This window comes from Nomascus leucogenys, chromosome 7b (assembly GCF_006542625.1).
Source record: "Nomascus leucogenys isolate Asia chromosome 7b, Asia_NLE_v1, whole genome shotgun sequence".
Lineage (NCBI taxonomy): Eukaryota > Metazoa > Chordata > Mammalia > Primates > Hylobatidae > Nomascus > Nomascus leucogenys.
In genome coordinates this window covers 79,854,103-79,880,114 of record NC_044387.1, presented here as the reverse complement: position 1 = coordinate 79,880,114, position 26,012 = coordinate 79,854,103, and the positions used below count along the sequence as shown (strand labels likewise).

Here is a 26,012-nt window from a genome sequence, read left to right as displayed (position 1 = left end):
ATCTTCCACCTCAGCCTCCTGAGTAGCTGGAACCACAGGCACATGCCACCATGTCTAGCTAATTTTAAAATTTTTTGTAGATAATAAAAGGGTCTCTCTATGTTGCCTAGGTTTGTCTCAAACTTCTGGCCTTAAGCAATCCTCCCTCCTCAGAGTGCTGGGATTACAAGTGTGAGCCACTGCAAACATTGTTTTTATCCCTTTCTCCCCATTATCTGTGTTCTTTGCAGAACGGCATGAAATAATGATATATTAAAGTAAATGCATATATAAATTAGCATTAATTAAATACATTTTAATATGAGATGCATAAGAATATGAGATATGTAAGAACAGATACGTAAGAAAACCTTGAAATCTTTTCCCACCAATTAGGATAACAATACTATTATTAATTTTTTCTTTTTTCTTTTTTTTGGAGACAAAATCTTGCTCTGTCGCCCTGCCCTGGGTGGGGTGTGGGTGGCACAATCTCAGCTCACTGCAACTTCCACCCTTCCGGATTTAAGCAATTCTCCCTGCCTCAGCCTGCCAAAGAGCTGAGATTACAGGCGCCCATGACCCCGGCTAATTTTTTTTTTTTTTTTTTTTTTTTAAGCAGAGACAGGCTTTCACCATGTTGGCCAAGCTGGTCTCAAACTGCTGGTCTCAAGTGATCCATCTGCCTCGGCCTCCTAAAGTGCTGGGATTACAGGCATAAGCCACCACATCTGGCATTATTATTAAATTTTATTGACAATACACATCAGTCAAGTTATGGAATGGGAGATGTTATAAAAGGTGTTCCCATAAGGAAAGAAACTGAAATGCACTGATTTGGCTTGCGACGACACTCTAATGGAATAGAGGCCTGAGCCCATGCCTAGGAAAATTGGAGTTTCTAGGAGGCAAACAAACCATGTAGGGGTTGAGAGTCAGGAGGCAGACACAGGGGCAGATACCCACATTTAAACCCAAGGGCATCAGAGCAACACAGATCTGAGAAATATATACAAGGCACAACATGACAGCAAGCATCCCTTACTCTAAACTTTTTTCTAAGCTTGACCCAGTGCCAATTTAAATTACTATGTATCAGTATGCTATTTAATTAAATTACAGATTAAATTGAGGTTGTGAATTATCTTGCAACTGTAGCCACCATTTATAACAGAAATTCTGTTCAAAAAAAATTTATAAAGCTAGAAATATACAGTAATTACCTGAATAAAATCAATAATTAAGTTAATTAAATGAGAAAGTAACACATTTTATGTATTTTTAATACCAATGTATTTCCCAACAATTCATTAAGAACACAATTCCAAGGAATCTTTTCACCTATATTTTTCATTTTTATCACTTATTTATTTTAATATTCGATTACATAAATATATTACTGCTCAATTTTTTGTTCCTGGAGCAAGCAACCTATAGTCCTAAAAAACACCACCTGTGAATCACAATTTTAATAAACTACTCTTAGGCAAATGGTTGAATCATAGTTTAACTACAAACACTGCTAAATACGTAAGAAACAAGGGTAATATTTAAATCAGGTTCTTAAATCAGACTTAAATCAGATTATATTAATTATATATTATATTTAAATCAGATTATATTAATTTTAGGTTTATGCATATATAAAGTAATAAAGTATATTAGTATTATAAAGTATACAAAGTAATACTTTATATAAGTATTACACTTTTAATACTTTATAATACTAATAAAGGATACTATATTTTCATTCAGCATTCATCCGTCATTTATTGAAAGCCTATGTTGTGAGGACTGAATAAATGGGTGTGAAGGACTTAGAGAAGTGCCTGGCACACAGGAAGTAATACTTTATATAAGCATAAACCTAAAACTAATCGTAGTTTCATAAAACCTAGGTATCATTTGTATAATAGTTTTTTTTTGTTTTATTATGTAGGACAAACAGATGCTACCATAATTAGCTTTGAAAAAGTAAATTCTACACATTATTTAAGTCTCTATAATATATAAATAGGAATTTGATAATCACTGATTAATCTAATGGTTGGCATTTATAAAATTACTAGCTAATAAATGAACTCTATCTTGAACATAAAGATAATGAGTATGGATGCCTTGAAGTCTCTGATACCAATAAGTAAATACTCATAAGTAAATAAGTAATAATAAGTAAAAAAAAAAAAAAAAGTTAAATTGGTAAAATACCTAAAATTGGTGACAGTGCAGTACAAACAAGGGTGGCTGCCCTTCTTCTTCCTTTCTGTCCTGAATTACTGATATAATTATCGATATAGCCCAGCATCTGTGGTACCAGATCCCCAAGTTTTGGGGATGAGTTTTGTGGAATTTTATTAACATCACAGGCTTATTCTCGCTCTCTCTTTTTTTTTTTTTTATGTAAAAGAGAGTTTCGTGGTCCAAGATACATATCATCATCATCTTAGGACTGCTGAGAAATCCAACAGTTAAAAACAAAAAAATACTGTCTATTGACTGAAATGTATTTATTGATAATTTCCCAAACCAATCTTGGAACCACTTTAAGTAACAGTTACAACAGAATGCATGTTTGGGGTGATGATCACTGGAATCTAGTCAATTTTCACAGGCATCTTACCTTGAATAAAACTACTTAAAGTAAAATAAATATCACACTTAGTGACTAAAACTGTATTAAGATGCATCACTCAGAATTTACCCAAATGAACACTGCTTTCCCCATATCATTGTCAGAGTTTTGAGTCTTTATGTTCATGTTTTTAATCTCTACAAGGTGAAGTATATTCCTAGACATATTTTCTATTTTTCTCTGAGGTATTTGTAAAAAATAAAGGATACTATATTTTCATTCAGCATTCATCCATCACTTATTGAAAGCCCGCATTGTGAGGACTGAATAAATAAATGGGTGTGAAGGACTTAGAGAAGTGCCTAGCACAGAAATGACTAAAGAAGCGTTAAGTATAGATCATCACAGACCAGACTCTGCAAGGCGCAGGTCCCTTCCAGCTTCATGATTCCTGTAGCTGGAATCTAAGCCTAGATGCCAATGGATTATTGAGCTAGTCCCAGAAAGGGCTTTCGTGGCCAAAGTCACCCAGCTATAGACACGATCTTTCACTCCCTCTGGAACTCAAGTTATTTTAAAAGCCATTCATATTGTTTCTCTTTCTCTAGGCATGCACATACATACACACCCACACTGTCTTCCTTTTTTTTCCCTTTCTGCTATTAATCTTTTCAGGTACTACTAGTTCTGACACACTGACTTGTTTCTACATGCAGCTTGATGAGGCAGGAAATTTTTTAGTAGCTCATTTTAAAGACCAGTTTATAATCTGATCAACTTTTATTTCTTTAAATCCTATCTCTGTAAGAACACCAGAAAAAAGTAAACATCTGGACTTTTAAATATTATTCACCACAGTGATTTTGGCTCCTTTCATAACCCCTTTACATATACCCTAGATACAACACCCATCCTTGAAGGCTTCATATATCAGTAGTCCACAAAGCAAGGAGAAAGATTTTTGTAAAATATACAATTTATTTTGCTAATAAATATATATAATGTCAGGAAACGAAAGTTTTCTAAATGTGTCATGAGTTAATAACTTAATAAACTGATAAGGCCTAATGTTTTTCTGATTAAACTACAGGTAGACTTTTTAAGGTGTTGATGTAACTATGCTTTATAAGAATAGTTCTGCAAAAATTTATTTGCTTTTATCTACTGGAGAAAACTGCCAAAATTAACAATTTGTAATTACTTAACATTCTTCCAGCTTCTTACCAGGCTCAGAAGACAGAAGCCTCATGTTAGCCATATATGGATTAATCTTCTGTTCAACTACCTCCTAAGTCAAGTGAACCTGGGCAAGTTAGTTAATTTCTGTGTACCTCAGTTTCTTCTACGAAATGACTATAACATAATAGAGTGATCAAATGAAATAATCACCGTGGTCCAAATAATCTACCTTACATATGCCTCTCTATTCCTTCTCATTTCTTCTACCATTTTTCCAGTCAACATCCTCCACCACCTTAGGCCAGATATTTTTCAAATTCAGTGGAAACAAAGAAGCCAACCAAAGAAACAACTTGTTTTGACACTGTCATACCTAAAACTACCATTATGGTAGTTCACTTACTACATATTTCCCCAAAAGTCTACATATTACCTTTTAAATAAATCATGTATTTATACGGAGAGGAATTCATTGCTTAGAATACCATAATAAATTTTGCAAACTAAATAGCTTCATTTTCATGACATGCTTATAGTTCAATTACTCTCTTTTATAAATATTCAGATTTCTGCAGTTTAGAATTCTCTCAAAGTGATAACAACTTCGGTAGTTTTGTGCATTTATGTGTATTGCTTTATTATATGTGACTGCAAAAGCCTCGAAAATAGTATGTATTTGGCACAGACGTATGCTACAAACTAAGTATGGTAAAACCATAAAACTTTGCTCCTGCCGTACGGAGCACACTGCCTCTCAGAGGACAGTCTGAACAGAAATACCACTGTGTTGTGTGTTTTTTTGGGGTTGGGGGAAGGGATGCATTTCAAACGTTCCTTGCTACTTTCCTATATTATGATAATGTTTTAGAGAGAGTTGTAACAGAGAGAGCTTGATAAGATATGGCTTATACAATGAATATTTCACATGGCTTGCTGTCCAAATACATATCTTTACGTGGTGGAATTAGCTACTGAAATACGGTACCCTAGCCCTCTCCCAAGGCAGAAAGGAATTAATTCTTACGTGTATGAAATGGGGACAATATAAACACACTTGGGACCCTGATGAGGAAAATAAATAATCAATATTAGTGAACTGGTTGAAAACAGGCTGTCTGTCACAAGGTGACTAATGTTTCAAAGCAAATACTTTTAGGAGGGTTTTTCCATTGAATGTTCAAAGAAAGCACTGAGTAGAAAGGAAACCTATATGAACTTCACTTCAAAATGGAAGAGAGGAATACTTCAGTGTGATGAAAAACTGCATGATCTAAGTATCATGTATTTCAAAACGTGAGGCTTTGCCTCATTTTTCCAAAGATAACAAAATTAGATCACCTGCACACCAGTTACTATGTGACAGGCCCTACTCTAAGTACTTGCATACATTAGCTTACTTAATTTTTACAACACTGTTAAAAAATAGGTATTAGTAGGACTATTTTATGTAGGAGGAAGCCTCAGATGCAGAAGTGATTTGCATCAAGATCATACAGCGAAAATGTGATGGAAACAGATTCATGGCTAGTGATGAATGGCTAGGGAGCACACGCTTAAGCATTAAACTTAACTATATTTATTAATTTACTAATTGACCTGAAAATTCTCATGGATATTGATGAAACAATCAAATGGCTATTTAGATCAAATTACTAGCGAAATACAAATTTCAAAATCACACGAAAAATAAAAAATTAATTGTAAATAATTTCTCACTCATGAAACTTTAATCTGCATCTCCAACATCAATGACTTTGACATTTGCAAAGCTGACTCACTTTTTGAGTCATCCAATTGAGTTTACATTCCTTCTAATTTGTTTAAGGTAGTGATGTGTCTATACATGACACAGTGCTGTATAACATTCGTGAAGCTGATTTGTCATTTTTCTTGCAAGTTCTTTACAACAACAATCATTTACTTTTTGCTTTATGAATTAATCTTTACAATGTTTATGGTAATATCCAGTAATTGCAATTTTGAGATCATATATTCAGGACTCATTATTAAATCTATGTAAAACTTCTTTAACTCCCTTATACCAATTCCATTATGTGAATTAGAAACATTCCAAGCTAAGATTGCTTGGGGTCATTTCTGATCTATTTTCCTTATGGAAAAATACATTCTTCCTTAAAAACAATAAATTGAGAGAGAACTTCATTATATAAAAGATTAAAGCGACTTATTTTCTGATAGTTGATTTTGGTGGAAACAAAACCTTATCTTATATATAATTTCCCCAACATCTGAAGGTCAGAAAAAACATTATGTGCACGCGCACACACACGTGCACGCGCGCACACACACACTCTCACACTCTCTCTGTCTCTTATGCTAGTCAACTAATTCTATCACTTTAAGAAAGATATCTGAGATATCTGGCATCAAGAACAATAGTAGAATTATTATTAGAACTATTGAAAGTATCATTGAAAAGATAATTCTCTTTTTTCAAAATGAAAATGTTTATCTGAGACCTCAAATGGTACAATTGAACTGTTTATACAAGTTTCCATAGAAACACGGAGGTAGTTGATTCATGTATATATGGCCAAATGAAATGTCCTGTTGCCTGTTAATAAACAGTTTTATGATGGATTTCAAGTGACAGCCAGACCATTCTCATTTCAAATACACATACACACACACACACACACAAATGCATACACACAGGCATGCACTCTGCATATAATTCCTTTTCCTTTTCAATTCATTTTCAGCCATCAACAACCACTCATTTGAAAAGCACAAATCCCTTTGGGAGATTCCAAAGAATTCTCTAGGTCATTCAGTGTAAGAACTTTCAATGAAAAACACAGCAACTGTTGGTACTGAGTTGGGTGATTTAAAAGTCATGTTCTGGGTAGTATTTCATCTATTTTAAATTCCAAACTCCTCTGTATATTTTCTCTTAATGTTAATAATTACTGCAATTGCTTTGGGGCAAGGGGGCATGTATTGTATAACGGGCAATACACTGAATGTTTCACACTTTGTCTCTTTGTTCTAATATCTATGAAGAGCCCAGATGTTGCACTTCATTGCTGAAGAAATGAAAGCTCAGGCCGGGTGCGATGGCTCACGCCTGTAATCCCAGCACTTTGGGAGGCCGAGGCAAGTGGATCACCTGAGGTCAGGCATTTGAGACCAGCCTGACGAACATGGTGAAACCTCATCTCTACTAAAAATATAAAAATTAGCCGGGCGTGGTGGCATGCACCTCCCAGCTACTTGGGAGGCTGAGGCACGAGGATAGCTTGAACCTGGGAGGCAGAGTTTGCACTGGGCCAAGACCATGCCAATGCACTCCAGCCTGGGTGACAGAGTGAGACGAAGGAAGGAAGGAAGGAAGGGAGGGAGGGAGGGAGGGAGGGAGGGAGGGAGGGAAGGAAGGAAGGAAGGAAGGAAGGAAGGAAGGAAGGAAGGAAGGAAGGAAGGGAAAGGAAAGGAAATAAGAAATGGAAGCTCAAAGAGCTCAAGTGGCTTCTCCAAAACCCTCAGTAATAGGCTCCAAAATCTGTTTATGAACTATAAGCAAATCATGCAATCATACCATTTAGACTGTAATACTAATTAATATAGAAATACCGGTAATATTCTACAATTACTAAAACTTGAGTTCTCAGTCTCTTGTTTTCCAGAACCTAGTGGGACTGGTGCTATGGAAGCAGCAATCCCTGGAGAGGGAGGCAGCTGCTGGTACTATCAGAAGATGGCTTCTATAACCAATTAGACAACAACTTTGATGAGCTCCAAAGGGAATGCACTTGGTTATCCCAACTGAAGAAATACTCAATGGAGTATGGAGCTTGGGAAATGAGTGTTTAAAGTCAAAGAAAAAAGATTCCTATGGGATCCATGGAGGACTCTAAGCTGCCTTGTGAATAAAAAAGGTTGGGTTTGGGAAGGAGGCCTTACACAGAATTAAAAACATTAACCCATAATTAATTTTTAACTCTTTAAAAGTTATAAAGCTATCTTACACCTAAATGCAAACTTAGATCTGCATACAGTAGCGTGGCTGAGACTGGCTAGCTATTCACCAGTGCCCTCTTGTTGGGTGCATCGCTCAATTACATTTCCCAACGTCCCTTCCGGTTACGTAAGTGCCAATTGAGTTCAAACCATTAGAGTATGAACAATTAGAAGTGATTATGCCACTTCTATATCTTGCTCATAACAACCTTACATGAGACCCTCCATGATCTTTCCCTTTCCATTAAAGAGAGTCTCTGTTGGAAGAAAACGCAAGCTTTGCATTGAAGGTTAAAGGCAACTGAGCCAAAAAAATGGAGGGGGCCTGCAACCCTGAACTACTATCTAGAAGGAATTTGTCCACTGATCAAGAACACCATCAGATTTATGAAAAAGAGACTTAAAAAAAAGTCTATTTTGTTTGAACCATTATATTTTGTTTTGTTTGGTACAATAGCTAGCATTATCCTAAACAAATACTAGGATCATTTTTGTGACCTATAACTGAAAAGTCTTCCACAGTGAAATTCTAAATTCCTTATGAAGAAGTAGGCAGGACTCTGATAACATCTGACTTACTATTTCATGGGACTGTGTGCAGTTTGGATAAAATAAACACGATAGTTCATTTACTCTTCAATTAACTAGTCAAACAACATTTATTGAAAACCAGTAGGCCAAGACACTATTCCAAGTTTGCTAAATACAGCAATGAGTAAAATAAAGCCCATGCTGTCATGCATCTTATAACTAGTGGGTGGGGACAAATAATTAAATAATAAACAAGAAACTGTCAAGTTGTGATAAGTACTGCATCCAGCAAAGATGAAAAGAAAGCGATGTGATAAACAGTGATTAGACAGCAAGGGATGACCTAAGATGTGATATTAAGGCGAGAAAATTGTTTTCATTTTTTTATGCTCTCACTTATTTCCCAAAGGAATAATTTTAATTATATCATCTTCATAAAATACATATATAGACATTTATACAAAGTATATAAGCACACACTTTGTATATAACTTATTTTCATATATTAATATATAATACATTGCTAAGTATACTTCATATTTGTCTTTGTGTAAAGCTGAGATAAATCTAGCATATCACTAAGCCAAAGGAATACAATCATTAAATATATTATGAAAAATTATTGCGCTGTGTACGTAACTTGAGAACAAAATCAACAGAGTATTAGATTATCTTATGAACCAAAGACAGTAATGAAATATATGGAGTTGTTCAGTGCCCTCTAATTTGGAGAGCACTAATATCTACTCAAATTTCAAGACGCAAATATTCTATGATGAAACTATAAGGCTCCCGGAAAATTACTTGTTTTTAAAAGTGCTGCTTCGTAGGTTACATGAAAAATTAGGTCTAGAAGCCACCTACTTGATTGTTTGATTTTGATGACTCATAAAATTTATTGAATAGGCTGACCACTTGAAAATAAATACGTCTCTTGAAATTTATGCTATAGTCTTTAAAAAAAATAGAAGTAAACTTGATTTCATTAGGAAGAAGGGTGGACGTACTCAAAACTGATTCCGTAGACTTTATATCCTAGTATTTGTGTGTCTGTGTTGGGGAGTGGGTAGGAAGTTGGGGGAAGGCCATCAAAAAAATAAGAACATCACATAGTGGTAATTTAAAAATTAATTAAGTAGGATCCAGGATATAGGGGGTGAAAGGTCTCCCGGCTCAGGTAACATCTGAGTACAAGATATGAATGGAATGAAGGCCTGACCCCTGCAGAAGCACATGGGAGTAGCAGGCATTTCAGGAACAAGCACACTAAGAGCAAAAGCCCAAGGTAGGGTGGCGTTGGCATGTTTTAGGAATAGCTAGGTCAGTACAAGCTCTGACAAGGAGAGGGATTGGGACAGAGAGATATTCAGGGGTGAAATCATGTGGGGAACTATGGTAAAGAGTTCGGATTTTACCCTGAATGAGATGGGAAGCCACTGAAGGGTTCTGGGAGCTCAAAATGTACACGTCAATAATTCAACACATTTTAAATATCAGCAACGGTGGTAACGTTGCACAAAAGATTTTCCTCATTTTAACGTGAACCAATTCTATACACACATACAAAATAAAGACTATGGAAGGGTATAAAGAAAATGTTAACAATAGCTATAATTACATGGTAGGATTACGGACAATTAAAATTTGTTTCTGCTTATCTACATTTTCTAAAGTTTTAAATATAAATATGAATTACTTTTGAGATAAGAAAAATAAAACATTAATTCCACATAACTTTAACAGAAAAAGATATTCATTACAACTTATATCAAGAGGACATTAAAAAAACAAGAGCACTAAAGCTTGTCTTGATACATATACAATGGATAGTGACTCAAAACTGTGAAGCTCCATCTATTCTAAGTTATCATTTATGGATACACTGGTTACATAACTTTATCAACTGAGAAACTTTATGTACTGCGTGGCTTCTCAAATACTGCCTAAGGTACAGTAAGTATTTAATAAGCAAATTGTCTGGTCAGGCATGGTGGCTCATGCCTGTAATCCCAGCACTTTGGGAGGTTGAGGTGGGAGGATAGCTTGAGTCCAGGGGTTTAGGACCTGCCTGGGCAACACGGCAAAACCCTGTCTCTACAAGAAACACAAAAATTAGCCGGGTGTGATGACACATGTCTGTAGTCCCAGCTACTAAGGAGGCTGAGGTGGGAGGATCGCTTGAGCCTAGGAAGTCGAGTGAACTGTGATTGCACCACTGCACTCCAGCCTGGATGGCATAGTGAGACCTTGTCTCAAAAAATACTAAAAATAATTAATAATCTCCACCCATTCCTCATACACAGATGTATATATTCACACACACACAGGAAACTACCTTGATTTTAAATGACATCTCAGATCCTACCTCTAAAAATTTGCTTCTAGATTTTATGCAACAATCACTACCACAGGTGCTCCTTTTCTAGTGACGGGTATTACAACTGAGCTAGACAATAACCTTTAAGTCAAAAAATAATTATGTTACCCTTCTTAAGCTGCTAACGAAAACACTAGGTATTCATGCTAGGTGTCTATCAATTTTTCCTTTTACTTCTGTGACAAAGATATCCATGTTAGGATTTATTTCCAAGGACTTCAATGTTAAAAGACATTTAATTTCACATTTATTTTCAAAGTCTTCATGTGTCAACCCTGGCATGCCAGGTAATCTCATTGCTTTGGCTGTCGGGAGGGCACTATACAAGAATTGACTGAACATTTGTGGTGCATTACTCACTGCCTAGGGCCAGCAGGACTATATACTCATAAACTGCAAGAAGTCTAATAGATTTTTCTCTTTTCCTTCATCTTTTTTTTTTTTTGTAAACCTTAGACACATGCCATTAAATGAATAGTCTGAATGACTATGACATCGTCAAGCACACATTACCTAAAAAAGACCCCTTCACTTCTGCCAATGCTCCAGCATTTTTCATGACTTTCTCAGTCACCTGCCATGATTGATTTACATCACCAGTTGAGTAACTCTCTTAGAAAGTACATTCTTCCCAAATTAATACAAATTTTCAATATTCTATTGCTGTATTAAGCTGTGGTTTACTTTCCTCAACTTCAGCTACTTTCTCTAAATGTTTCTGTTAAGTGTGTATGTGTATGCATATTGATGTATCATCCTAGGTTGAAATCAGGGAAACAGAGTAGCATTCATTAAAATCCATTCAGAGAACCTGATGACTGGTTAAATAAAATCTGTGGTGTCAGTGCACATGCATGCACATACACAAAAGCAGGAATACTTTGAAAATGTCTTTAGATACAAAAAGTTTAACTTTCATAACGCTGAAGTTACATAGCCTCAATTCACCTTAGGAAAACCCAGAACTTACAAAATTAACCAAGCTCCCACTATGTGTGACAGCACTCTGAGAGGGGATTTACAAATATGAACCCACTTCACTGTGGTGCTACTCTACTACCACTGTCCTATCTTGCTTCTTGTAACACCCTCTTCTTCATGTTGCAGCCAGAAGTAAACTTTTAAAACACGATAGGAAAATACACACCTGATCCTGTCACTCCCCTGCCTAAAATGTTTTAGTGGCTTCTTCTCTTTCTCTTTGGAAAAAGTTATATTCCTAACCACTGCACCCCACTGTCTTCTCCTTTTGATCTTCTCACACTCACTTCTCTTCCCTTCAGCCTCTGTACTAAATATATAAATCTATTTCTGGTTATTTTAAATACAGCGAGATACTCTGCAACTCCTCCTGGGTCTTCATTGTTCCCTCTTCCGGGAAGAACACTCTCACCCCTGGCCTGGCTAATTCTCTGAACCCTCCTCCTGAAGTTAGAAATTCTTGTAAGAATGTTCCTGTGATACCCAGAATGCTGCCTGTCACAGAACTTAAATACCTTTACAGTAGCTGCTGATTTAATAATCCAATGCCCTCTCTAGGTGTGTCTGTCTTTTTCATCACTCTTTTCCTAGCTTCTCACATAGTACCTAAGGTATAGTAAGTATTTAATAAGCAAATCATTGAACTGTTAACCCTAGTTTAAAGTAGAAGACATTGAGGCTGAGAGAAATTGAACAGAGACTGTTTGATCCCAATGTTCTTTTCCTTACCAGCTCTATAGTCACCCCCTTCCATCAGCAATTATAGGTAAGATCACCAGAATAAAACTAAAACACAATGAACAGCAACTGTAGTTATGCAATAAATTTAGTTTAGCTTTCCTGGAAGCCAGCATCAAAAAAATTAAGGACAAAACTTCTGAACTCAACATATTTTTAACTTCCTATCATAGATCTCAACAAGAAGCCTGCCAGATGAAGAGTATATAAAGTTACTCAGAACCATAAGATTCATTCATCTACTTAATTATCCAACAAGTATTTACTGACATCCTGTAACAAGCCAGTTACTGTTACAGAAACTAGTGATATGGCAATGACTAGGATTAGCAAAATCCCTGCTCCCTGAAACTTACACTCTTAAAGAGAGGAGAGGCTTAAGGGGAGAAGGGGAAAGGAGGAATATGTAACAATAAAAAAATTTAAAAAAAGATTTCAGCTATCAGTAAGTATTGTACAGACACTACCAAAAGAAGAGCATGTAATAGATGGTGATGGCTGGAAATGGAGAGGATACTATTTAAGACTGGGTGATCTGAGAAGGCTGCTCTGAGAAAATAACATCTGAAGTGAGAGGTGAATAAATATAAAGGATCCAGCCAAAGATGTGGAAGGAAAGCTTTACAGACGGAAGGAATATCCAGAGTAAAGACCTTCAGGTGGGATAAACCTAGGAATGGTCAAGAAACAATTTCAAGGTGACTGGAAGGTAAAGAGTGAGAATGTTGAGGGAGAAAACATGCACTCAGAATCTGACGGTTCTGAGAAGAGTTCATGCACTGGAAGGTAAGGAGTGAGAAAGGCTGAGTGGTACAAATGGGGTCAGGGAAGTAGGGACTAAGCCTACCAAAAGGTAGGCTCTCTAAGTGCAATGAGAAGTCACTGGGTTTTTTAAACAGGAAGTTAACAAGACCCAGTTTTGTTTTATAAGATCATTCTGGCAGGGGGTGGGGAAAATGGCTTGTAAGGGGTTAGAATGGAAGTAGGAAGACAAGTTAGAATGGAGTGAGATATACCATCTGGACAACAAACTTAAAAATGGCCTTTCAAAACCTAACCTGAAGGTACTTTAGAGGAGACTCTGTATTCAGCTATTCAACTTTTTAAAAAAGTAAAAATTTGATATGCTTGAAGCACCATAAAGGTGATTAGGTATATATCACAAATTGCTACAATACTTTAGTACTGGCTTCCTACAAATTATGTGGGTGGATAACCAAATTTCCAAGGTCAGATTTTTAAAATTCTCAATTTACTGCAGTGGTAATTTATGAAATATGGATACTTACTTTGACTAAATACTTAACATTACCAGGAATTAGCATCAGGAGGTCAAAGATTATGATATGAAATTGTAGAGAGAATACATGGCTAGTTCCAAGATGGCTGTGTAACTCAAGAAAATAATTTTTAATTCTTAGTAGTTCAGTTTACTCACAAGTGTGGAACAGACAATAACAAGGTCTGTATTGCCTATCTAACAAGATAGTTGTGAGAACAAATGGAAAACAGATGTGAAAGAATTCTGGTAATATAAAGCATTATGCAAATACAGGTTTTTATATAAAGCACAATCATAGACCTGGAAGAGCTTGAGGATTCATTTAGTATAATCTTCTCATTTCACAGCTGTAGGAACTGATATCAAGAGAGGTGAATTAGCTATGCCACTGCTAAAAGTAGAATCTAGATTTTGCTTTTATATCATAGGAAAATATTAATTTGAGTAGTTTCCAAATTTTCTACAATGTAAACTATCATTAATTTTAAAGACAAGTATTCCACAAACCCCCATAAATCCTAAGAGGGAAAAGTAACTTGGAATTCTTTATTAACAATTTATTATGCATGTAAACAAAAATTAACATATTTTTACTTCAATTCCATGATATACATACATTAAATATGATTGCTCTTAGAGAAGCACATAACTTTCATAATGCTTTATAGTCAAGTCCTATCACTCAAGGAGACATCCAAGTAGCTTTACTTGGTTTTTGGCACTGAATTATACTGAAGGCCTTCAAAGACAGTTTGATCTTCAAAATAATCCATATTAATATTCTTCCTAAATAGAATGTCTGTATTTCTAAAATTACGTATCATCTAAAATTCCTAAGAAGCTTGTATCAAAATTTTTTTGCTGCTTAGGTAAACAATATTTATTTCCATATTTTATTAAAATGTTAAATATTAAAGAATCACATGACATAACAATAGTAATAGTTAACAGTGTTAACTTATCATTAAGATTGCTAATGTGGATATTCAGTGATTGATGTTTACTAGCTACTTATTGCCTCCAGTCTTTATACCCAAATTCAATTTTATCTAAATTTAGTCTAGTCAAAAGAGAAAAAAAAATCCTCTCAAGATGAAACAATTATCTACTAATTCTAAGCTTACTGACATGTTGCCTATACCTACATTTTTGTACTTCTTATTAATTTTCCTCTTACACATTCCATAATTATTTACCAAATGGCTTTTTTATGTTAAACACATCCTAGACATTACAGACAGAGTGTTGAACTGAATAGATGAGGTACATACTCTCATGAAGCTTGCCTTCCAGTGGCGAAAGACATAATAATCAAGCAGTAATAACATGAACAACAACAAACAAAAACTCAAAATATAATAATCAATGCTTGGCAGAGAATTAGAATAATATGGTGTAACAGAAATGCCTGAGGAAACTCCTATAGCTGAGATCTGACAGTCATGAAGCCAGCCAGGTAATCATCACAGATAAAATTCTGAGCAAAAGAAACAACTACTGAAAAGGCTCCATGGCTTGGTCTGTTAAATGTACAAAGGGAGGATCAAAGCAATGGAAGCAGAGTGGGTAAGATGAAGAAAAGTCCAATGAGGTAAGAAGAACAAGTGGGGCTAGTTCATGCATAGTTCTCCAGGGAGTGTAGATTCTAGTCCAAGTGCAATAGAGAGCTATTGAGGAGTTTTAAAATCACAGAAATAACATTGTTTGATTTATATTTTGTAAGTTTGATTTATATTTTATAAATGTGAAGAATAGCATGCAGAAGAAGGGCAGATGAGAAATAAGGGGAACACTAGGAATAGTACAAGTACTATTAGGTATTTGGAACAGTACAACACTAGGAACGGTACAAGTGAGACAATGGTAGCTTGGACCAGGGTGGTAACAATGGAGATGGAGGGAAGAACATCAATTCATGGTGAGGCAGGTAGAAGAAATAAGACTTGCTGAAGGATACAGAGGTTTGAGCAACCTGAGGAACCAAAGATAATTCATAGGTTTGGGGTTTCAATACATGCATAGATGGCAACTCCAATGATTTGAGATGAGGTAAACCAGGGACTCTAATAGTTTGTTGACTGCATGGTCGGTTGGTTGGTTTGAGTTAACATTTCGTGGTGGTGGTGGTGGTGGTGGTGGTGGTGGTTGGGGGAACAGTTAAGTGTTAAGAATTGTATTTTAGCCATGTCAAATCTGTGACAACATCCACATCAAAATATTCAGTGGGCAATTAAATATAGAGTCTTAATTTTTAAAATTATAATCAACTAACTGATGTCTCATTTTGGGGGCAAAACTTTGTAAAACTTTTCACCTGCTCATTGAGTGCTTACAAGTTAACACATACAAGTACAACAATGATGATCAAGATGACAATGATGATGAGGGAGGGAATATTCTGATCCATACTGTGATGAGACAGTGATTCTTGAAATCAATAAACAGATGGGGTAACTAGATAAAAGGTCTCAAGATTTCTCTTCCTTTTGAGCTAAGCCTTACTTAAAATAGTTACATTCATGCAGTCCCACAGGAATGTAAAATAGGAATTCATCTATATTTTAAAGTAAAGTTTGCTTAAACGTCTACACTTTTGCTTATAAATCTCTTAAGGAACTTGAGAAACACCTAGTACTTCCTCCAAACACAGAAACCTAATAAAAGTTCAAGTAAAATATGAACTTGGCTAGATATTTGTCATTTGAATTAATGTAGCTTTGTAAATAAATTCTGTTCTTTAATGCTTTCAATTTTATCAACAGGATTAGCAAACCTCCTGAGATAGAATCTTCCCTTTAGACTGTAATTCATAGAACCCAGATTAAAATCAATAAAAAAAATAGTAACCAAGACATCAATAACAAAACGCACCAAATAAATCAGACATAAACTTTGATATTTTTTATGTGTCCTCTTCACTTGAAGGCCAACATCTGACATCTGTGATTCTCTGGTGCTTATAAACTAGATAGCTTCATGTAAACTAGATATATACATACCTTCATATATGACTAAATAGAGCTTATTCTAACGTATTCTACCAACTATGGAAAACTGGAACATAAAAAAAGTAATAGAGGTGGAAAAAATCTCCAGTCAACACAAGAAGAGTATGTTTCTTTTCTTTTTTTGAGACAGGGTCTCCCTCTGTCACCCAAAATGGAATGCAGTGGTATGAACATGGCTCATTGCAGTCTCAACCTCCTGGGCTCAAGTGATCATCCTCCTTCAGTCTCTCAAGTAGCTGGAACCACAGGCATGCTCCACCATGCCCGGCTAATTTTTCAATTTTTTTTGTAGAGACAAAGTCTCCCTATGTTGCCCAGGTTGGTCTCCAACTCTTGGGCTCAAGTGATCTCCCGCCTTCGCCTCCCAAAGTGTTGGGATTACAGGCGTGAGCCACCGCACCCAGGTAGAAGAGTAAGTTAAGGAAAGACGTCTTTAAACAATTTTCAAGAATTTTATATATTTCATATATTCCAGTTAATGATGGTTCAAATCTATGAGATATTTTGAAGTGAACTGAACCAAAAATGAAGATTTATCACCTTAATTCAGGAAAAAAGGGATAAAGTGTCTATTGGAATGAAATCCAGAGGAGCCAGGCTCTGCATATCCCCCACCAGAGCACTGTTTCATTTACAATTCACGTGTGTGTGTCTGTGTGTGTGTGTGTGTGTGTGTGTGTGTGTCTCCATGGCGGTGGGTGGTAGGCATTAACTACATTCTTACTATTTCCAACCTGACTTCTCCATGATCCCTTAGGAAAAATTCTTAAGGTGCTCAATTTCATAATTCCTGAAAGATTCCTTGGAGTTATGTGTACAAGAAAAGGCTTACATAAGCTTCTCCCTCCAAATCAAGGCTGAGGCAAGAAAATACTTGGCTTACATGAGAGTAGAGTTGATAGAGTTAGTACATTACTGTGTTTACGTTAGGCGAAGGTAGATACTTTTCTTCATTGATCTGGGGAAAACTCTAAAAAAAACAACTGTTATTCTGGTGGGGTATGATGGCAAGTTAAAAGGAGCCAATGAAGACAGATTTCAGAGCTTTTATGTTACTTTTCAATAAAGAAACTTCAGCCTGACATTGGTCATTCTTCTTAAATTAAAATACAATTTCACTGTGAAACAGCCTAAAATCAAATGTTACATTTAGCATATAAGAATTTCAGTGCTAACACCTCTTTTGGCACAGATTCTCAGTTTTTACTGCATGCAAATTTGGGGAGGGGGGTGGAGAATGAACTCATGGCTTAAGAATCTGGCAACTGCTTGAATTTCACTGTAAAGACGCATCATTAAGAAGCTAGGAATCTGAGTCACTTAATATCAGGCTTCAGCTAAATACTTAAATGGTTACATAACGCCACTAATTTTTAAGAACAAGAAAGGGTTTTTTTAAAAAAATGTCCTGGCTTTAGGATTTCCTCTTTCTGCTTTTCATACTATAAAAATGTCTTGTTTGATCCTTCAATATATTAAAAAACTTATTTGCTTTCTTCTTGAAGAATAAAAGATCTCCACATCTTCATACAGATGCCCATTATTAACCTGACACTCTAAGATGCGTCTTTCTTTGGCATTAGATAATTCATTTCTCTCTGATAATGATTCATGTTTATGATATAAGATAAAATATGAGAAATTCCATTGTAATGTTTAAAATATCTCTAAAATTCCAGTGAATTCACACATTATCAAATAACTAAACTGAAAACTAAAAACCATGCTTTAAATCCTGGATGCTTCACAGCATGCAGATAACACATCTGAACCAAAACAAAAGTTTTCACTCAAGCTTTGACATTTCGACACGTAGTAGATATAACTTTTAAATTTTGGAAAAGAAAGAACACATTGGAAAATTATTTTTAAAAAATGTTTTAAACTTCTATATGAATAGTTTCTCAACATCAGCTGTAGTAAAATTAGAAAAAAAAATTCTATGTTTATCATTAACCAAAGATACTATGTATATCATTAACCAAAGGTATTATCTCTTTTGAGATAAGTGTCACAAACAACTAACATGAATTTGCTTAAGCCTTAAGAGCTTCTTTTTCCAGTATTTCGAAAGGGGTGAGGAGAACCAGATAAAAGAAGATATTATAACTTCCTATAAACACTGTATTTAGAGCAATAAGAAAGCAAATAACCACGTTGCTCTTACATACTCAACATTAAATTATCTTTCACAAAGAAAAAGGCATTTTTTTAACCGATACAGCAGTATGTGCAGTTATAAGAAGTATAGAACTCCCACATCTTGGCCTTTACATTCTTCTTCTTAAAAGAACGCAGCATTTATGAGCCCCATAATGACTATTTTAAATCCTTGAATCACCTTGCAATAGAAAAACATTGTATAGCATAATGTATAATGGCATATTTAAATACAGCCCCAAATCCCATGCTTCTATAATCTATATTAAGTTGTGAGCAAATAAAGACATTTCTACCTTGATCATTTAAGCAAAGGTTAACTAGAAAGGCAAGCCTTAGGAAGAAATAGAATACATACCATGATGTAGTCTCTTTCGTTAGAAAAGGCAAGGAAAACAGATTTAAATTAAGACTTGGTATATAAAAGCCGAAAGCATAGAATTTGTATCCACATAATGAACTGATGTCTCCTCTAAAGACGTCAGATTGCTGTTCAGCTAAACTATCTAAAAATACCTCCTTGCAAACACACACACGAAATGACTACAAAGACAGGTCTTACTAAGCAGCTCGACTTGCACAAAATCACTTAATAAGTGGGAAAAAACTGAAGTACTTAGGGAAAAAAATAATAGAAATTTTTCGTATCAATTATGATCTTTTATGAGCTATTTTGCAAACCAGTACCAATGTGTAGTTAATAAAAGATCTTAAATCGTAATTAAGCTAAGATGTCCAACAGAAAATCATGTTCTATGAACTTAAAATCGTAATTAAGCTAAGATGTCCAACAGAAAATCATGTTCTATGAACTTAAAATCAAATAAAGAAAAATAAATCTCTGAATCACCATCAACATTCTATTTAAAAATCAAGAAAAGGAAAATATCCTCGCTGAAAAAGCAGGAGTCGAATTCATGGATGCCACCGTGTGTCAGGCCATGTGCCAGATATGTAATTCCTGCAAAAACCTATGAAGTATGCATCATTAACAGCATTTGACATATCAGGAAAAATGGTTCTGAACATTGAAGCAATCTGCCTACTGTCACACAGCTACAGAGAAGAGTTGGGTTCCAACCCACATAGGAATGACTCTAGAGCATTACAATCTAACAACAATAACTGGCATTCACATAAGCTTTACAGTTTGCAAAAAGATTCTGATGACATGAACTCCAGTTTTCTCATTTAAACCTCAAGTTTTCATCTATAGAATGAGGAGCAGAATCCCATTTTGCTCCTAATATTGTAAGATGACTAAAGAAAATCACACACACATACACAGAGCACTTCGTAAAACAATGTTAATTATTATTGTAACCATTAATAATTATCCTTCTTTTCTTTTTTTTGAAATCAAATTTCACTCTTGTTGCCCAGGCTAGAGTGCAGTGGCACGATCTCAGCTCATTGCAACCTCCACCTCCTGCGTTCAAGCGATTCTCCTGCCTCAGCCTCCCGAGTAGCTGGGGTTACAGGCACCTACCACCACGCCCAGCTAATTTTTAATATTTTAAGTAAAGAAGGGGTTTCACCATGTTGGCCAGGCTGGTCTTGAACTCCTGATCTTCAGGTGATCCACCCGCCTCAGCCTCCCAAAGTGCTGGGATTATAGGCATGAGCCACCATGCCCAGCCAATACTTTTCAAAACAATATTGTGGGGTAGACCAGTATTACAATCATGATCTCCATTTTGAAGGGAGAAATCAGAAACTTTAAGACATTAAATGACGGCCAGGCACGGTGGCTCACACCTGTAATCCCAGCATTTTGGGAGGCCAAGGTGGGCAGATCATGAGGTCAAAAGATCAAGACCATCTTGGCCAACATGGTGAAACCCCATCTCTACTAAAAATACAAAAATTAGCTGCGTGTGGTGGTGCGTGCCTGTAGTCCCAGCTACTCGAGAGACCGAGGCAGGAGAATCACCTGAATCCGGGAGGAGGAGGTAGAGGTTGCAGTGAGCCGAGATGGCACCACTGCACTCTAGCCTGGAAACAGAGCGAGACTCCGTCTCAAAAAAAAAAAAAAAAAAGAAGTAGTTACATTACTTGTCTAAGCATTGTACAGCTAGCTAACATCAGAACAAGAACTCAAATCAAGGTCCTTGGTAAATACAGTACTTTATTGTTTTACTACACAAAAAACCTAGTTGGAATAGTTCCTTCCTATTGCTGTGTAGAGGTCCACAGTTGAAAAAATTAAGATTTTGTTTTAAATATGCTTATTAAAATGCTTGAAGATAATATGCAATGAGTATTGTTAATAAGTTTTGCTACACTATGTATGATGCTTCAATATAGATCCAGTTTGTTCTCAGGCTCAGGGTTCACAATTCAAAGTCACTCATTAACTTTATTATAAACAAACTGACGACAATATCTTTTTCCATAGCAGCTTTGGATGACACTTAAAGGAGGGAACAATACAGAGAAAGGAGTAATGTATATACCTGTGGCTAATAAAGCCAGCACTTGACACGAACTCCTTCAAGGATGTGCTCTTGTCCTACCTACTCTAACACTACAGCCATCATGATCAGACATACACTCTTTTCAGACAGTAGGGACCGAATACAGTGCCATTAGCAGTGCCAAGAAAGAATAATCTATAATCAGTGGATTTCAGGGCACTCTGTTGTGGCCAGGTTAAAATATATCTTAATACAGCTTTCTAAAAAGTCTAATTATATTTCACAGTCAAAACATTCATAATAAAGATAAACCTAATTATTATTTATTTATATGTATTTTAAATGGCTAAGACAATGTTGCTAAGTCAGTGTGGCTGAGAAAACTCCTTCATCCGGCTACATACTAAAATTAGTTCCCTATAAACTACTTATCTAACTAGAAACAAATTAAGAGAGCAATCATATCACCCAAATAGTAAGTCAAAGCAGGATTATTTTCTAAATCCAAGTCTAAAAAAGGATAACATGAAAGACCTCTGGCGAACCATATGGATGGGAAATTTCAGATAAGCATGGTGACCTGCTCCTAAAAGGTTAAATTAACAAGAGAAAATGTGCATATAGGCCGGGCACAGTAGCTCACACCTGTAATCCCAGCACTTTGGGAGGCCGAGGCGGGCAGATCACTTGAGCTCAAGAGTTAAGAGAGCAGCCTGGCCAACATGGTGAAACCCCATCTCTACCAAAAAAATCCACAAAAATTAGCTGGGTGTGGTGACACGCACCTGTAGTCCCAGCTACTCAGGAGGCTGAGGTGGAAGAATCACAGGAACCCAGGAGGTGGAGGTTGCAGTGAGCTGAGATCACACCACTGCACTCCAGCCTGGGTGAGAGTAAGACCCTGTCTCAAAAAAAAAAAAAAAAAAAAAGAAAAGAAAATGTGGATATGGATATAAAGAGTTAAAGAGTAGTTCTTCAAAACAAAATTGTATTCTTACAATTCTGGCTAAGACTGAGGAACAATAAAATATACTGCTTTTATTTCCATCGGAATCAAGGTAAAGCTACTCTACATTTTATGTCAGGGATGGCAGCAGTTATGACATGGCACTTATGAAATCCCTTTGAAACTTATGTGAAAGAAAATCACTTCTAAATGTTGAGGGAGGAATAAACTGTTTGCGGACTTTCTGATTAGAATTATAATCCACAGGACACACTGAAAACAAAAGGACCTATGTACAAAGGACAGGTGTTTCATGCAGCTTCCCCAAATAGACCTTTGTGTGCACATGCATCTGCACATACAAGAAAAACCTGCCAATGGCTCCACCAGGCATTAGCTTGTGACTTTGAGAAAGTTACTTTATCTATGTCCTGATTTCTTTAGTATGTGGAGGCAGCACTCTTACATTATTGTGAGGATTCGATGAGATAATAAATGAAGAGTTTCGAACATTGCCTAGAACAAAGGGAGCCTTCCATTTTAACTAATGATATCATTACTGTTGCTTTTTCACTCTAATAATGAACTAGTAAAAAGAAGGTTGCTGCTGAGTATGGAACCGCAGGGGATGGAAAAGGCAAACCAACTTAAGGACAGTCACCTAAAGGAAAGGGAAACATCAAGTGTACTGAAGTGTACTGTCTCTGCCTCACATGTGTAACAGGTTTAATTTTCCTTACCTCCTGGATAGTGTGGATAAAAACTTCCTACAAAAATGTAAGAATTGTATTTATGGGTTGTGTATTATTCTAAGCACTTTATAGGTTTTACCTCATTTAATCTTCACACAACCGTATTACCTCCATTTTACAAGTGAAGATTCCACGTTAAAGGGCCACACAGCCAGGGTCACACAGCGAATGAGTGGTGAAGCCAGACTGTAAATCCAAGTTACTGGTTCTGGAGTTTTCTGACCACAATGCAACAGCTCTTACTGATCCCTTCTCTTTACATAACTTTCTTCACAAAGGTTACAACTGGCCAGATTACAGTTTTCATAATCACATGTACAAACTATTTCCTAACTTGGGTTATTTTTATAGATGGGTTACTAGCAGCAGTTTCATTTCTAAGTCAGATTCCCACCTTCCACCCACTGCTAAATTTCGAGAGCTCCTGTGGAACCCTGAGTAGTTATTTCAATGTATTTCAGTACTCAGGTTCCTTAGGGGTAGGAATGACAAAATCATATAAATTACAAGAGTAGAGTATTTAAACCAATGTGGGAGAGGGTCATCTTCAACCACATTCTATCCTGGGTTTCTTCAAACCCTGTGTTCTAGGACTTCCAGATGACTCTGATGTGCCCTCAGAAATAATACCACACATCTACAACCATCTAATCTTTGACAAACCTGACAAAAACAAGAAATGGGGAAAGGATTCCCTATTTAATAAACGGTACTGGGAAAACTGGCTAGCCATATGTAGAAAGCTGAAACTGGATCCCTTCTTTACACCTTATACAAAAATTAATTCAAGATGGATTAAAGACTTACATGTTAGACCTAAAACTATAAAAACTCTAGAAGAAAACCTAGGCAATACCATTCAGGACATAGGCATGTGCAAGGACTTCATGTCTAAAACACCAAAAGCAATGGCAACAAAAGCCAAAATTGACAAATAGGATCTAATTAAACAAATGGGATCTAATTAAACTAAAGAGCTTCTGCACAGCCAAAGAAACTACCATCAGAGTGAACAGGCAACCTACAAAATGGGAGAAAATTTTTGCAATCTACCCATCTGACAAAGGGCTAATATCCAGAATCTACAAAGAACTAAACAAATTTACAAGAAAAAATCAAACAACCCATCAAAAAGTGGGCAAAGGATATGAACAGACACTTCTCAAAAGAAGACATTTATGCAGCCAACAGACACGTGAAAAAATGCTCATCATCACTGGCCATCAGAGAAACGCAAATCAAAACCACAATGAGATACCATCTCATACCAGTTAGAATGGCGATCACTAAAAAGTCAGGAAACAACAGGTGCTGGACAGGATGTGGTGAAATAGGAACACTTTTACACTGTTGGTGGGACTGTAAACTAGTTCAACCATTGTGGAAGACAGTGTGGTGATTCCTCAGGGATCTAGAACTAGAAATACCATTTGACCCAGCTATCCCATTACTGGGTATATATCCAAAGGATTATCAATCATGCTGCTATAAAGACACATGCACACGTATGTTAATTGTGGCACTATTCACAATAGCAAAGACTTGGAACCAACCCAAATGTCCATCAACGATAGACTGGATTAAGAAAATGTGGCACATATACACCATGGAATACTATGCAGCCATAAAAAATGATGAGTTCACGTCCTTTGTAGGGACACGGATGAAGCTGGAAAACATCATTCTGAGCAAACTATCTCAAGGACAGAAAACCAAACACTGCATGTTCTCACTCATAGGTGGGAAGTGAACAATGAGAACACTTGGACACAGGATGGGGAACATCACACACCAGGGCCTCTTGTGGGGTGGGGGGAGGGGGGAGGGATAGCATTAGGAGATGTACCTAATGTAAATGACGAGTTAATGAGTGCAGTACACCAACATGTCACATGTATACATATGTAACAAACCTGCACGTTGTGCACATGTACCCTAGAACTTAAAGTATAATAATAATAAAAAAAAGATAGTCCCTAACTAGTCTTGCTCTGAGAAACAGCCAAAAGACATTTTAAAGTTATCCATATTTCTTTTTCTAGAAAAAACCTTCTTAATATCACTACTAATGAACTTTTGTGAGGATGTTCAACAGACATGCTTTAATTCTCATTTACATCAGGTTGTTAATTTTTTTCAGAGGGGACATAAGGATAATGAAGGGTAAAGAAATCTGGGAATATGCCCAACTAAAATGAACACATTAAAAGACTATAGTGATAAAAAGCTCACTATATACAGTGCAAAGGGAGAAGAAAAGAAATGTTGTCACCTGTGTTTATATTTTCTTTAGCTAAACTATTTCAAATTTTATTTGTTATAACAAATAAGACACAGACCAAACTGCTGCTCAAATAACTGTAACAAATAAAGCAGTGAAAATTAGTTTAGCTATTCAAAGTGTACCCTCTTCTATATAAAATTGTTTTAAGTTAGTTTTATATTTAGGTAAATGTTATCCCTAAAATACTATGATTTTGACATTTGACTATTTCAACAAAGGATATTAATTTCAACGGGAAATAGGAAGTCCTATGCATCTATAACTTTAAGTTGCCATTTAAAATGAACAAAAGTATACTTTTAAGAAAACAAGTAAGTGTAAAATCAATTAGTCATAAATAAAAAGCTAATTTCATCCTTCACATTCTCAAGTCACTGGAAACCTGAGGCATAAATTTACTCATCGCTCAATTTTGCTGAACTTCCCCCAAACCCCACCAACCCAGCCACTATAGGCCCAGTGACTACAGAATCATTCTTAATCTTTACTGACAAGGAACTCAAGGCAATCTCCCTTTTCACTACTATTAAAGATACTGTGATACTAAGTACCTAAGGTTTAAGTATTAAAATTACTATAGTACCTTTATTAGTCCTTCTCAATTCCATAGTACCCATAAAAATCACATGGCAGAATACTCCCATTTAACTCCAAATATTTCATTTTTTTGAATGTTATATTTATTATATATCTTTACAATAAAGTAAGCTAGAGAGAAGAAAATGTTAAGAAAATCATAAAGATGAGAAAACATATTTACTATTCATTAAGTGGAAGAGGATCATCATAAAGGTCTTCATCCTCATCGTCTTCACTTTGAGTAGGCTG

At 35.9% G+C, this 26,012-nt stretch overlaps 1 protein-coding gene across 13 annotated transcripts in view; it reads right to left on the bottom strand.

The window, feature by feature from the left end:
- RAPGEF2 (Rap guanine nucleotide exchange factor 2) overlaps positions 1-26,012 on the bottom strand; it is a 257,003-nt gene that overhangs the window by 56,307 nt on the left and 174,684 nt on the right. Inside the window, exon 1 of one of the 13 annotated variants that reach the window (XM_030816286.1) lies at positions 19,144-19,485. The exons of the other annotated variants lie outside the window; for them this stretch is intronic. Coding sequence (XP_030672146.1) covers positions 19,144-19,146 — 3 coding nt within the window. The 5' untranslated portion in view covers positions 19,147-19,485. Of the gene's footprint in view, positions 1-19,143; positions 19,486-26,012 lie in introns of those variants that run through there. 13 annotated transcript variants of the gene reach the window in all.